This window comes from Rhineura floridana, chromosome 2, assembly GCF_030035675.1.
Source record: "Rhineura floridana isolate rRhiFlo1 chromosome 2, rRhiFlo1.hap2, whole genome shotgun sequence".
Lineage (NCBI taxonomy): Eukaryota > Metazoa > Chordata > Lepidosauria > Squamata > Rhineuridae > Rhineura > Rhineura floridana.
In genome coordinates, this window is record NC_084481.1 from 9,177,374 (window position 1) to 9,191,824 (window position 14,451).

General features: G+C 40.0%; 1 protein-coding gene across 4 annotated transcripts in view; it reads right to left on the bottom strand.

Moving 5' to 3' along the window:
• Nucleotides 1-2,481: 2,481 nt before the first annotated feature.
• Nucleotides 2,482-14,451, bottom strand: part of BARD1 (BRCA1 associated RING domain 1) — a 56,418-nt gene continuing 44,448 nt past the window's right edge. For 3 of the 4 annotated variants that reach the window (XM_061607696.1, XM_061607699.1, XM_061607697.1), the window contains 3 exons: nt 11,745-11,837; nt 4,794-4,891; nt 2,482-3,691 (listed from right to left, as the gene is read on the bottom strand). In XM_061607696.1, the coding sequence (XP_061463680.1) occupies nt 3,359-3,691; nt 4,794-4,891; nt 11,745-11,837 (524 nt within the window). In that variant the 3' untranslated portion in view covers nt 2,482-3,358. Of the gene's footprint in view, nt 3,692-4,793; nt 4,892-9,898; nt 10,635-11,744; nt 11,838-14,451 lie in introns of those variants that run through there. The other variant, XM_061607698.1, reaches the window with a different exon arrangement.

Below are 14,451 nucleotides of genomic sequence, written 5' to 3' on the forward strand. Positions count from 1 at the left end.
AATATGGCTTAAGCTATATAGTGAGACCTAGTCCAACAAGTTGTTCATTAATGACTAACATAGTGGTTAAGGTGTTAGACTACGCCCTGGGAGACCAGGGTTCGAATCCCCACCCAGCCATGAAGCTCACCGGGTGACCTTGGGCCAGTCACTGCCTCTGAGCCTCAGAGGAAGGCAATGGTAAACCCCCTCTGAATACCGCTTACCATGAAAACCCTATTCATAGGGTCGCCATAAGTCGGAATCTACTTGAAGGCAGGCCATAACAAGGGTTCAAAGTTTTAGGATTCAAATTTCTTCACCCATTGCCAGACTTCATGCTTGCTGGCAACTACAGTGGCTTTGGTCAAAGTACTTAACCTTAGGTATGTTTGCAGCTCAATCCCAAGCATGTTTATTCAAATGTAAATCCCATTTATTTCAGTGTCCTGCTTCCTGGTAACTGGGGTTAAGATTGCAGCCTTAGGCTACAATCCAATACATACTTAGCTGGGAGTAAGTCCCACTGAACCCAATGGAACTTACTTCTGAGAAGACATGTATTAGATTGCAGCTTTAGTCAAGTAACATTTATTTTACTTGTTCAGACAAAAATGGACAGGCATAAAGAACTGCCAACTTAAGCATCTAGAATGATTGCCTACATCCTTGTTGCATAGTTAGTGAAGACAATATATATTAACAAAGTCAGGTTTTGGGTGGATGAGCAGATGATGGACATAAAATTGCCAAGGAGAGGAAAACAAGGGGCAGGGCCTTGAGCAGCTCCCATCCCCCTCTAGAACAGCTAAAGACAGCAGACCACACAGGGGATTTGGGAGCTGTGCTGAAGACAGAAAACCAACACATTCCAACTTAAAATCCTCAGGCAGAACTCTCTTGTTTATAAGCTTTTGAAGCAGAAACTGCTTACACATGTCTAAAAACTTGCTTTGAAAGTTGAACGTTTCAATATGCTGTAAGAGCTGCCAGATTCTGTATTAAAAGGACAGATTTTGAGATTCAGAGTGCATGCACAATCACCGAGAGATTCCTCAGGCATGCATTGGTTTGTAATTTTAAGTTCTCTTAATGAGCAAGTAGCCACTGCAGCTTTGATTTGGACTGGCAGGCTCAAGAATGTTCCAAGAGAACATTGATTCTAGATAATAAGAGAGCCACAACTCACTCTTAATGGATGGAAGTTGTTAGTACAAAAAACACTCTCCCTAAATGTGTACCAAACATAGAAAGCATCTTGCCACAACTGCAAAGCATGCACTTTTCTGGAACTGTAAAGAAGTTAACACAAAATGCTGCACTGAATAATAGGTGGCACCTTCTTACCTGTCACAATTTCAACATCACCATGCTGCATGGTACTGTCCCCCCCTCCCCTGCAAGCAGGCACTGACATTTCTCAGATACATCAGACTTGACCTCCTGCTGGGAGTTAGATTGAGATACAGAAACTACTTCTTCCCCCTCACAAGTGAGAAGTCTTTTTTCCCCTTCTTTTTGAAAAGAGGTACTGTATACACAATGTACTCTGCTGTTTTTAAAGTTGACTTAGTAGTAGTTAAAGCACTGGTAAAACTAAGAATATATTGTAGAACGACTGCGCTTGTTACATTTCAACTTCAACATTTGGCCACTTTTGTTTATATCATAGCGGAAAATCTGCAGTGTATTATAGGCATAATCATCCTATCAGATATTATGTAGATATATAATTTAAACTATTGCAAAGGTTTATTTCTCACAAAGATTTGCTTATTGAATGCAGTTGTTCACCCTACTGGATCAAAATGGCTATTAAGTTGATATTTTTGGCCATTACACTATTATATCAAGGTTTTACTTCAGAGATGTACCCTTATTTTCTCACTGAGGTGAATTAACCTGCAACCTTTCAAACTGCAGATAGGAACTTGGTTTGACTAAATTCTTCCCTCAGATAAAGGTAGTATGTCAGGGAGAATAGTTCTAGCCTAGCCTTCCCCAATGTGCTAGTCTTCTATGTGCAGGGTACATAGCCTAGACCTACAGTCTGAAATAGTATAGGCTAGACACGGATATCACCTCAGTATAATCTAGTGTTCTCCATAGCCAGAGATCAACGTGAATGAATATTACACATTTACTACGCTCTGGATACAGAAACATACTTAACTTTCATGCCAGTTCCAGGTAAATGAAAGGCTCTCTGGGAAGATTTATCAAAAGGGAGAGAAGGCAAGTTTATAGAGACATTGATTCTTCAGCCTGAGAAGACACCCAAGCAGTACTTATGGTGCTATAGCTCTGAGCTGTAAAAACTCTCCAAATGAGCAGTGTTTGGTGATCTGAATTGCTATGCATATGCACACAGGGGTGGGAATGATTCAGTTCAGTGTTTGCAGATGACTGGAATATCAGTGTGGTATGGGGGGATTGCTTGTGGGTCCCCTCGTGCCACCTATACGGCGCTCGTACGCACTCACAAGACTCACAAAGCAATGCTTCAAGTCATAATTGATCATTGATGACATACTAAACATAAATACATATGAAAACACAGAAATCATGATTACAGATATAAAAATAACCAATTTAAACATTAAAAACCCACACCAGTATTAGTGTTAGTTTCACTATAAGCAAAACAGAAAAAAGCTTTAATAACTGTTTTAGTAGGTAGTTTATACCATTGCTTGTACCACTTTGCCTAATAAAGATTATACCATCCAAATTGATACTGATGGGGCTTTCAAGGGCAAATACAGGATTTCAGTGTGAAAATGACCATTATTACAGAATATGCCTTATAATGATAAGCACACAGAAGATATTTTGTGAAGACGCATAGTAAAGTTTTAAACACGTTACAGTTCTAAACTGACTTGCGTGCGCAAAAATTTGATCCTTTAAAAAAAAACCCACAGTAATTACAGGCATACAAAATAGATCCTGACTTTCAACGTATAATTCAGGTGAGGGAAAGCTGTGGCCCTCCAGATGTTGTTGGACTACAACTCTGCTGACCATTGCTAGGGTGGCTGGGGCTGATAGGAGGTAGAATCCAGCAACATCTGGAGGACCACATCTTCCACACCTGTGCACAACTCTAGGTCTTACATCAAATATTACTGGAATTAGAATCCTAAATTTAATTAAAATTTAATGATTCTATTTTTCAAAAAAGCACCACTTTAGACACTTGAAAATTGTATTAAGGGTAACTAAATTTTGGTTGTACTTCCTTCGCCCCTAAAATCATTTTATAGATGTAAAATAGAATCTGTTGCTTAATGGTTGTTGCTAGGCTGAGGTACGTAATTTGAGTGTGTTTGAAAACTAGGGCTAAGCTAATGATTCGGGTGTCGTCTTCCTCGGAAATTTATTTCCTAACCGGTAACAGCTGAAACGACATAACACAGTCTATTAGCCACTTAGATGGCACCTCCCAAACCTTTCCTTGACGTATTTTATCTGGGATGTAGCTAGAAGAGCCATCGTAGATTATATACTGTGTACAGAAACTCTGGTCAGAAGTGATCTCTGCATGGTAGGCTACAGTATTGATTGTCTGTGTCACATCATTATCCGATTTGGGTTTCCTCAGCAGAATCTGTCCCCCACCTGCTTTCACCAATTCCTTCAGGTCATCTTTGTTGTGCTCCTTAAATGTTCCCAGAAAATAGAAGTAGCAGCCATCAAACAACTTTGGCAACTAAAATCAAAAATAAAGAGTTGTTCACATACAAATAGCTGGAAATGTTTTAAGATGAAGCTACAATACAGTTCCCTTATAATATCTCTCTCTTATTTGTCAAACCCCCACAGCTGAGTCCCCTTTCATACTCTAGCTTGAATAATAGTCTTAGAAACAACTGGCTCTTTCCCACTTATCACTCTTCTAAGTCGTTAGCTGATGTGGCGTGATGTCAAGATACGGTTGCAAAGTAACTGAGCAACAGAATACTGAACAACAGCACAACTTTTGTTTGGAAAGTAAAAGATCATTTTGACTAGGAAAAATAACTGACCCGTCCCCAACAGACAAAGACTATGTGCTGTTGAAAGGAAATTGGAGAGGAGACAGAGACAGGAGGCAGGGGCAACAGGGAGGCTAAGGACTGAGAATTGAATGGGAGGAAAGAGCTCAAGAGTGTTTCTAGGAACAGAAAGTGGTGTTGTGGTGCAGGAAAGCTGGGAGACAGGTATAATGGACAAAAACAACAATATAGTGTCTTGGAACAGAGAGAGTATTTGGTGGAAACTGATGGAGAGAGTGAGAGAGGCTGAATTTCATATAATGATGAAAAATAACCATCCAGATCTTGCCTCTTGTCATAGATAACTTACAAAAAATTGCTACATCAGGAGATCTCACAACCAAGAAAAAAACAATCTGAAAGCTAAATAGTAAATTATTTAAACTATATTTTCTACTTTCAGACATAATTTCTTCTCAGTAAGAACTGAAAGCTGCTACTAGACTGAACAACAAAACACAAACCCAAAACTCCTGGAGTACCCAGGGTTGATGGAGGGTGAACGTTTTAGCCCTTGGTGTTTCAGGCAACCTCTTGCATAAATGTTTCCACGTCTTACCTTGAAAGCACTGAAAAGATTTAGCAGCATATATGACAACAAAAATCCACTAACAGTTTGAAATTGCTTTTGGTCGTTAGCAGTTGTCCATCACTTCTCAGAAGTAAGTGGTGGCATAAAGCATACGCCTATACCTTCTTTGGTCCATAAAGGTGGCAAAATGATAAAGGGCCCCAACAACATTTGGGCTCCAAAAGCAATCTGAAAGAAGCCCTCACCAGACATTCTTTGTTTAGTCGGCCTCGTTGTGGGCTGCCATCTATTTCATACTTCTCTTCCTGCTCCCGAGCGCCTGTCTTCAGGCAGGCCTCTACCCCTGCAATTTTGGGGGAAAAATGACAGAATGATTGACTGGAATATGGTTGGCTAAAAAAAGAAGGGCCTCTGTATGGGTCAAACAATTATTATACCCATTATTTAAAGATGGCAGTCATGGGGCTAAGTGTGATTCTCTTTAACAGGTAAGTTCAGAGTGCTCTTGGCAAGAGATGCTGCACTGGTAGAAATAATGTCACAAATATTATGTACCATACATTTGACAAGCAAGCAGTACTTCAGAGGATCAATGGGAAGCAAAACAAGAAGGACCTTGGGCCTTGTTTCAAAATTTTGTTTCCAGCACTGAGGGCTAGAAACAGCACCTGTCATGAAGAACCAGGACTTTTAATAAAACCAGTGTCCCATATCATTATGCATGGCATAATGTAAATAAAGGTTTGCTAACAAAATTGATACACTATACATTTACAAAAGGAAGAAAGATATAGGACCAACATCTGTTAAACATAAAACTATGTTTTGGGAATGGACACTGATTCACACACCCTTCAGGGTACTCGCTTATATAGATGGCCTCTTGGTATAGCGAGTATTTCTCAGTCTTTCCCATCACATTTGGTCACTGAGAGCAAGATCATTTTAAAAAATGCATTTTACCCATTTGCAGCTTTATTAAGGTATGCTACATTGCAGACACTGATGGAAAGGCAAGGTAAAAAAGATAAATAAAAAACACCACACCTTATACATTATACACCTTGAGCATGCAGTTGCAATCCTTGTAAAATGAGTCTTTTTGATGGAAACAATTGAAATGGAAGAATGAGCGTGGAAGTTTAGGATCTCTTATAAAACTATTTCAGTGCAATTCACTTTTAAGTCGTCATTGCCATTATTGTAGAATTGATCAGATGTCTCTGGTTTAGCAAAAATGATAAACTGGAGAAGAAGAAGCCTACTTTGCATACATATATCCTCCTTTTTTATATGGCCAAGCTTGGGGAGGGGATCCTCTCTCCACCCTAGTTAAATTCCACCAGCTATAGTAATAAACTTAATTCTAGGTAATGAGAACATATAAATGGAGAAGGGGAAGATGTTCCTAATTTCTGTAAATTTAAAAAACAAACAAACAGAAATGTGTTGTAGTCTCCAAAGTATTTAATGAGCACTCTTATAGCTGGACTAAAGAAATCCAAAATCTGGGAACAGTATATTGTAAATATTACATATGTGAGCTAAGGTTCATTTTGCATCACTGAAATAATAATTGTTGGTTTTGTAGAATTTGAAGTATCTTGGCAAAGAGCGGCTCCTGTCGGTTTGTGATGAAAAAAGGAACAGGGGTTGAAAGAGTAGAAGTCAGTGGTATAATGGGTTAAAATCAATCAATCAAAGCTTTGCTTCCTTGAACCACTGAAATGCCTCACTAAGCTAGTTTTTGAGCCATCAGTATACACTACCCACATCCCCAAACCTCTCTCTATGGATGAGGAAGTTGAAATGTTGAAGCTGAATTCTGTACTAAAATTCAAGATTGGCATCCACTCATCTCAAAATCTGATATGACAAGTTAACAAAAAGGGAAAAACCAAAATAAGTAAATCTATTCTTATTTTTATCATTATTATAAATCCAGCATCAACATGCACGTCACTTTACAGAGAAACAAGAATGAAGACAGCTCCCTGCCTCTGTCTAAAATTTGACATGGGGAGGCAACAGAGGAAGGGAAGGTAGACAGAGGAAAGGATAAACAGTGGGAGAATATGAATTCAGTTCAGTTATATCAGCTGTTATCTGAGATTACACAGAGATGAGGAAGGCAGGAAGCTGCTTTACACCAATTACTGTCTATAATGGCTAGCAACAGCTCTTCAGGATTTGAGATCGGAATACAGCTTTACTTGGAGGTTGAACCTGGGACCTTCTGTATACAAGGCATTGTACTCTGTCACCAAGCTACAACACTTCCCTTGGGACTAATGGTTAAGTCAAAGGCTTCTTGGGAAAGGATTGTTTTGTTTGTTTTAAAAAGGAGGATTTGAAGGAAGGGAAAGTGACACCAACACCTAGGTGCTTTGGGAGGGAGCTCCAGATATTCAGCAAGGGAGGAGCAGAGCTGTTTCAGGGAAGAGACAACCTTTGGACAGCAGAGAGTGGTGGAGCTGGAGAAGAGAATGGCATAAGCAGGAAGATATTGGGATATGTTATAAAGAACAGGGGGAATATTGGGAGTGGGCAATGCTGTGGAGGGCCTTGAATGGGAGGGGGTGTTTGTGCTTATCCCAGGAGCAGCCAGAGCAGGGATTTAAGGGGGGGGAGACATCACATGGTCTAAACAAAAAGGAGTGTGTGATTCTGCCAAAATATTCATAGGCATTGAAATAACTACAAGTCAAAATGTGTGCACATGCATGTCAACTCATGAATACAGGAGCACATTTTGATGGCTAAGTTTGTTTTTAGATTTCTCGCCTGCCAATTGGACTTGATCAATTTTTATCACATTCGCTCCTTTTGTATTTCACATAATTTGTCCTAAGAGGAATCATGTTTGAACAGATGATGGGTTTGGATTGCTGTGTTTTAAAACGGGCTTAAATAATTCAGTTTTGTGTGATGAGGAAGCATTAGGGTCAGTTGAGTTGACAGGGCTTGCAGATGATAAATGGACTGACATTTTGTACCAACTGTTTCTATAGTTTTATAAAGCATTGTCCCCATACCATACAAAAACTTCTCAAGTAGAAAGGAAATCAAAGAAAATTAAAATGATTGATAGGAGTCATGATGGTAACAACGTAAGGGATCGATGTGAATCTAAAGTGCTCCTCACACAAGGGGAGGGGCACCAATTTCCACCACCACCAGCCTGGCTCCAGTCGAGAAGCCCTGCCCCTCAGAAGCTTTGGGAGGAATATGAAGTGGATACAATTGGGTTGGGGGGCCAGGAAAGCACAAGTGTCTGCACAGAACACCATGCATGATTATTTGGATACAAGCCATTTTCTTTAAAGCATTTGACTCAAGTGAGTAGCTTCCAGCTTAGAATCACATCAAATCATGATGGTTTGATTCAATGGTAACAGCATGACCAACATGAAACAGTACTGAAAAGGAAGGGCAAGTCATACAAAAGGCTCAACTTTTTACTTCTTACCCATTTCTATATAATCATAATGCTGTATCAAGGATATAACGACTTCTAAAGGTGCATGAATTCATTTGCTGTTGTCTGCCTCTGCTGCCTTAGGGCATTTCTTCCATTCCTTCCTATTATTTCATTGCCTTTATTATTTCTGTGACTATAATGAGGGTAGGAAACAGTATACATTATTCTACTACATGTGGGCTGAGATTCTTTCACATAATGCTGAGTTTTTGTTGAGAAGGAAAGTGATCAGAAGCACAAGTTATTATATCGGCAGCCTTTGCTGTCCATAATGCAGGCAAGAAGCTTGTTTTCTTTAACTTAAATAAATGACTGCAGTTTTAGTTATAAAGATTTGGAACTGGAACCTTCAGTTACCTAAACATTTATTAAGTTAAATCAATTACATGCATTGGCTCAATTCCAACAGAATGCCAAAATCATGGCTAAGTAAGTTGGGTGTGATATTTGAATTGCAAAACATCATTTGCAAGTGATCAGCAAAGCAGAATCAGAAACCATGGTTTGAAGTGGGTTTGCATAGTATCTGAACTAACAAACCACAGACATGCCCATTGCTCTTCTTCTAGAGGCCAAGCTACCCAGAGGCCAGAGCGCTAAGCAGATGGAAAATAAAGGCAGACAAAGAGCTCTAAACCATGGTTAGCCTATTTTACATTTGGAAGCACAAACTTTTGTTGGGCTGTAAATGAGGGGTAGTGCAAACCATGATTCGGAATATTCAAATATTCCAAATATTTGGAAATGTTTTGATAGTTATTATTCATTATCTTCATGTATTCAGTGTAATGTGCCAGGCCAGACATAAGAAACATATGGTAGTCAGAAATAAGCATTGGGCCCATATGTTCCCCCACCACCACCCCTTCATGCACTGGCTTTAGCATTTCAATCCTCATCTCTTTAAATGAGAGTTCCCCAGTATCAAACCAGGAACCAACCAGTGTTGAACACTTGCAGCTACAGTTGCCCGTGACAGGCTGGCATAATGTCACTACTTGGAATGTTGTGCTGTAACTGTAGCCAATGGGACTTGGGAGCAATTTAGGAAACATGTTCTGGGTGAAACAAAAGGGACTCAGTTAGAATCCCATTGCTTTCAACTAAACTTAGAGAGGCACTGGCCTAGGTAGCACCCATGTCCTCCACCAAGCACTTATTTGCTGGCATAGCAAGTCTTATGATGGAACCACAAATGTTATGTGTGCACTCTGATGATATTTATTCCTCAGTTATGTCTAAGTGGACTTGAGCAACTGCCAAAGGCATGATAAATAAGCAAGAGGAGGTGGGGAAGCCATTTTTCCTAGACAAATGTTTCATCAGCAGGAGCCCAATTATTTGTTATAACAATCTTTAGTGTAATGACTCTGAAGAAGACTAATAACGAAGACTGGTGGGAACAGATGGAACCATGGTGTTAATTACAGGCACTTAGCTACATCAGACCCCATGAGTTATTTCTAACATTTCCCACCAGGGAGGGGAATCACTGGCTTTTTAAAAGAAGTATGTTGCTTACTAAGCTGAGCATATTAAGAGGCAGGACTTCACTAATAAGAAAATCCATACCTCATTAAATGAAGCTTAAAAATGAATACAAAATATGTTTTGAAAAGTATACTGGATACATTTTTCTGAAAGTGGTAGAAATGACAGTGATAGTCAGTATTCAGATTTGAGGTTCCCCGCCAATGATCAATGGCATCAACCTAATATTCAGCAGAATATATGTATGTGATTTGTCCATCTGGAGAAACCAAGGGGACCTATATAGCGCCGACAATGTCAAGATCTCTATGTGCTGATCCATGACTGACCAACGTGAAACACACATGATTATTTGGTTACGTTTATTAAGTCTCAGTAATGTTGTAAACACACATTATTAGTGAAAGATTCCCAACTCTTAGCTTTATAGCATGTGTGTTTTGCCAGGCTACTCTTCCTTTCAGATATCTTTCCAACCTGGATGGCTATAGTATCACATTGAGAACTGACACATGCTGGATATATAAAACCTAATTTGACCACAGGTATTCTTTTCAATAAATTCAAAATTACTACTGAAAGATGACATTATTAGGATACCTTGAAGAAAGGAGTTATATTTGGATATGGGGAGGCTTAAATAGGGTATAAAATAGGAAGATACTTAAAAATGTAAGGAGAGAATCAGTCTTATGGTTTCGATCGGCTAAGCCTCAGAATGCTTGTCTGCTCCACCCATCAATACAGGTATTTAAGCTTACTGGAGATATGAGTCCCTGTTGTGAGCTAGAGGGCAAAAGCACAAGGGGTCTCTGCTTGAGGCTTTCAGCCATGGGCAAGAAGCCACCATACAAGCTATTACACAGTAGAGAAGAGTGGATGCTCATTACTCCAAGAGAGAAATGGTATTTAACAACGGTTGGAGACAAGTGAGATGAGATAATCTAAAAGGCCCAGGGATCTGGACAAAGGTAATGCGATACTACCAAATATCAAATAGAGTAAGTCAGACCATTTTTTTAAATCAGAAGACAAGTTTAGGTCTGTAGAATTTGCAGTCCCAGTGGTAAACCGTTTTGATCGCAATACTCCGAATTGGATGGGCAGATATCTCCTGGTTGTGAGAAGGAGAGAGGGAAAAGGTTATATAATCTCTTCTCCGAATTACAGACAGCATGGCCCATAAGAAAAAGTAGAATTGATTGAAAATCAGTCTGTTGATCAGCCCAGCAGTCCACATTACTTATAAACTACTAGATCGTATTATTAAAAAGCTGGACCTCTTGGCTTTTAGGCATCATTCTGGCTATGTACTGAGCTGTGGCAAACTTGAAATAGATCAGTAGTTAATGCTCCCAGCCAAATGAATAGCACAGCCTTGAGAACGTGTGACATTATATTTCATTTATAGCCTTATAGGGGACCACTTCCCAACTAGGGGCACCCGAGATTATTGCTAGGCCATTTATTGGCCAATATACCTAACAGGATCTTACATAGTTAACCATGGCAGAGAATTGTTTTAACTTTTGAAATGAAAAGGATTCCAACATTAATGATGAAAATGAAAGAGCAATTAATTTAGAAAGGAGTAGTCCATATCTGACATTTTGAAGACAGTGGGTTGTATTCAACATAGTGCTAAGGCTAACAATCTCTCCCTCTCCTCCTCCCACGTGCCCCCTAAATCTATGGGCCGCGGGGGAGGAGGGGGAAATCCCCTTGAGCTAGTGCCAATAATTCTTGTGCTAGTGCAAAACACCACCCACAGCACTGAGATCTTTGTTATCAGCTAGAAAGGAGGATGCAGAAGGAAAAGTGCTTAGATCCACAACCTGCTCAGGTGGAAGTAAAGATCTCATCTACTGGGAGGAACCACTCATCAGCAGATTCATTATTTTCATACTTTTTTCCTTAAGCGGCCCCATATCTATACTAACAAACCAAGCAGTTAACAGCTGCATCCCCTACTTACAAAAGCAAAGGCTCTCATTAACTCAGTGGCATCCCATTAACAATAATATGAGGCGCTACACGTTTTCAACAGATGGAGGAACATTGAACACTGAATTCTTGTCATTCACCTAACAAAGAACCTCAGGCTTTTAAAGCATTATTGCTTATCACAGGAGTTTGAAAAAATGCACAATGATGCATTCATATTGTCTTTAGCCCTCATGTCAGAACATGAACATTTTTGTCACAAAAACATCTGGTTACTTACACTTAAATGTCAAGATCCAGCATCCAGTCAAAACCGCCAGCATGCACTTCATAGTACTTCGCATAGTATTCTCGGGGATAACAACATGTGTCACTAAAACAGAAGACAGCTTGTCTGAAAACCTAGTTATAGTAATGTTTATGCCACACATCATGTAAAAACGGTAAAATGCAGGTAAGATCCCCATTGAAAAGGAGACACCACTGCGCCTTCATGTCTCTACAGCAGAATGCAGTTCTATGGTAAAAATATCCTCATGCGTCTGTGGAAAAATCACACAGGGGGAAGAGGAGCATTTTCTTCTGGTGTGATATCCTGCACCCACATGGGGAGTTGCTCTCCTGACCTTTATTTATTATTTTATTTATATTCCGCCCTTCCTCCCAGCAAGAGCCCAGGGCGGCAAACAAAAGCACTAAAAATACTTTAAAACATCATAAAAACAGACTTTAAAGCACATTAAAACAAAGCAACTTTAAAAACTTTTTAAAAAAGTTTTGAAGAGATCTTAAAAAAAGGTTAAAAAACACTTTTAAAAAAGGTTTAAAAACATATTAAAAAGCAATTCCAACACAGAAACAGACTGGGATAAGGTCTGAAAAGGCTTGTAGAAAGAGGAAGACCTTCAATAAGACCGAAAAGAAAATGGCGCCTGTCTAATATTTAAGAAGAGGGAGTTCCACAGGGTAGGTGCCGCCACACTAAAGGTCCTTTTCCTATGTTGTGCAGAACAGACCTCCTGATACGATGCTATCTGCAGGAGGCCCTCACCTGCAGAGCACAGTGATCGACTGGGTATAAGGGATAAGAAGGTATTTCAGGTATCCTGGTCCCAAGCTGTATAGGGCTTTGTACACCAAAACTAGAACCTTGAACTTGGCCCAGTAGCAAATGGGCAACCAATGCAGTTCTTTCAGCAGCGGGGTGACATGTTGGCGATACCCTGCCCAAGTGAGCAGTCTCACTGCTGCATTTTGTACCAGCTGCAGCTTCGGGACCAACCTCAAGGGCAGCCCCACATACAGCGCATTACAGTAATCCAGCCTGGAGGTTACCAGTGCATGGATAACAGTGGTCAGGCTATCCGGGTCCAGAAATGGCCACAGCTGACTTACCAACCGAAGCTGGTAAAAAGGCACTTCCTACCACCTGTGAATACTGCTTACCATGAAAACCCTATTCATAGGGTCACCATAAGTCAGGATCGACTTGAAGGCAGTCCATTTTCATTTAGCCACTGATGTCACCTGGGCCTCTAGCGACAAAGATGGATCTAGGAGCACCGCCAGACTACGGACCTGCTCTTTCAGAGGAAGTATGACCCCATCCAAAGCAGGCAACTGACCAATTGAACTCAGGAACCACCAACCCACAGTGTCTCCATCTTGCTAGGATTGAGAGTCACTTTATTGGCCCTCAATCAGCCCACCAGACAGTCCAGGCTTGCATGGCCTCTCCTGATTCAGATGTTACAGAACAATAGAGCTGGGTATCATCAGAGTACTGCTGACACCTTGTCCCAAATCTCCTGATGACCGCTCCCAAGGGCTTCATATAGATGTTAAAGAGCTCGGGGGACAAGATGGTACCCTGCGGCACCCCACAACACAACTGCCAGGGGGCTGAAAGACCCTTGGGGAGGTTATGGGGGGGTGCTACTGGAAGGAGAGATGCTGCTGCCATACATGAGCAGACCACTACACAATGCAATTTGGAACAGTTGTTTTTAAGCTCTCAACATCTCCCTCCAGAGGCCCATTATTAAGTTATTACACAACTTATAAAATGCTGCTGCACATAAAAATAGTAATCAATAATTGAGAAACTTAATGGTGTACATCCTTCTTCTGAAGCCACCCTTCCAACAGGATTCTAATCTTACTTTGTTTCAGTTCTATTAAAGGCATCATTATTCACAATTGGAAAAATTGCGAATGAACTAAGTATACTTACAAGGAAGGAAGTCGCCCTTAAACATAATTTTTATAATGCTTCAGTTGTTAAGACATATTTAGAATTGGCCCAGAGGCTGTATTTTAAACTACAAAACATTAGTCACAATGCAACTAATTCCATACATCCTCCATGGAGGTACTGGGGATGGGGGCTGTACTCCTTTCCCCAAAGAGTAGCTCCCTCGTTTTCCAAGGTTCATGAGAATTTTGAAAATCATAGGAATTACAAGAGCTATGTGAAATGCAACATGAAGGTCAGACGGGGAAAATCCACTAGACATATGCAAATAAGTTTTCTGGGTTCATTGTGTAACCCTATGCATGTTTATACGGAAATAACTCCCAAGCGTACATAGGATTGCAGTCTTCATTTTGTAAAAGAGAAAGCATCACAAATAACAGCTATGGGATTAAATATACCCTATACTTTTTCCAGGTCACAAAAGCCATGTCTAAATAAAAAGCTCTACATAGGCCATGATGCAAACTTTCCATGTGGGTCATTCTAGTAGATTTCACCACGTCTGAATATAAGTGGTTGCTGCGTTATTTTAAAAAAAATGCCAAAAAATATGTATCATTCATCAAAAACACAGAATTTTTTTATGTAGCATCCTTGATTTACAGGAGGATCAGAAAGATCTAAAAACTTCTCTGCCTCTATAAATGATATCAACTTCAACCAAAAAGGTTTTATTCACCACAATTCTTTTTCTATCTTTACTTGTTTCTGCTCACCTTGTATTTGGTGT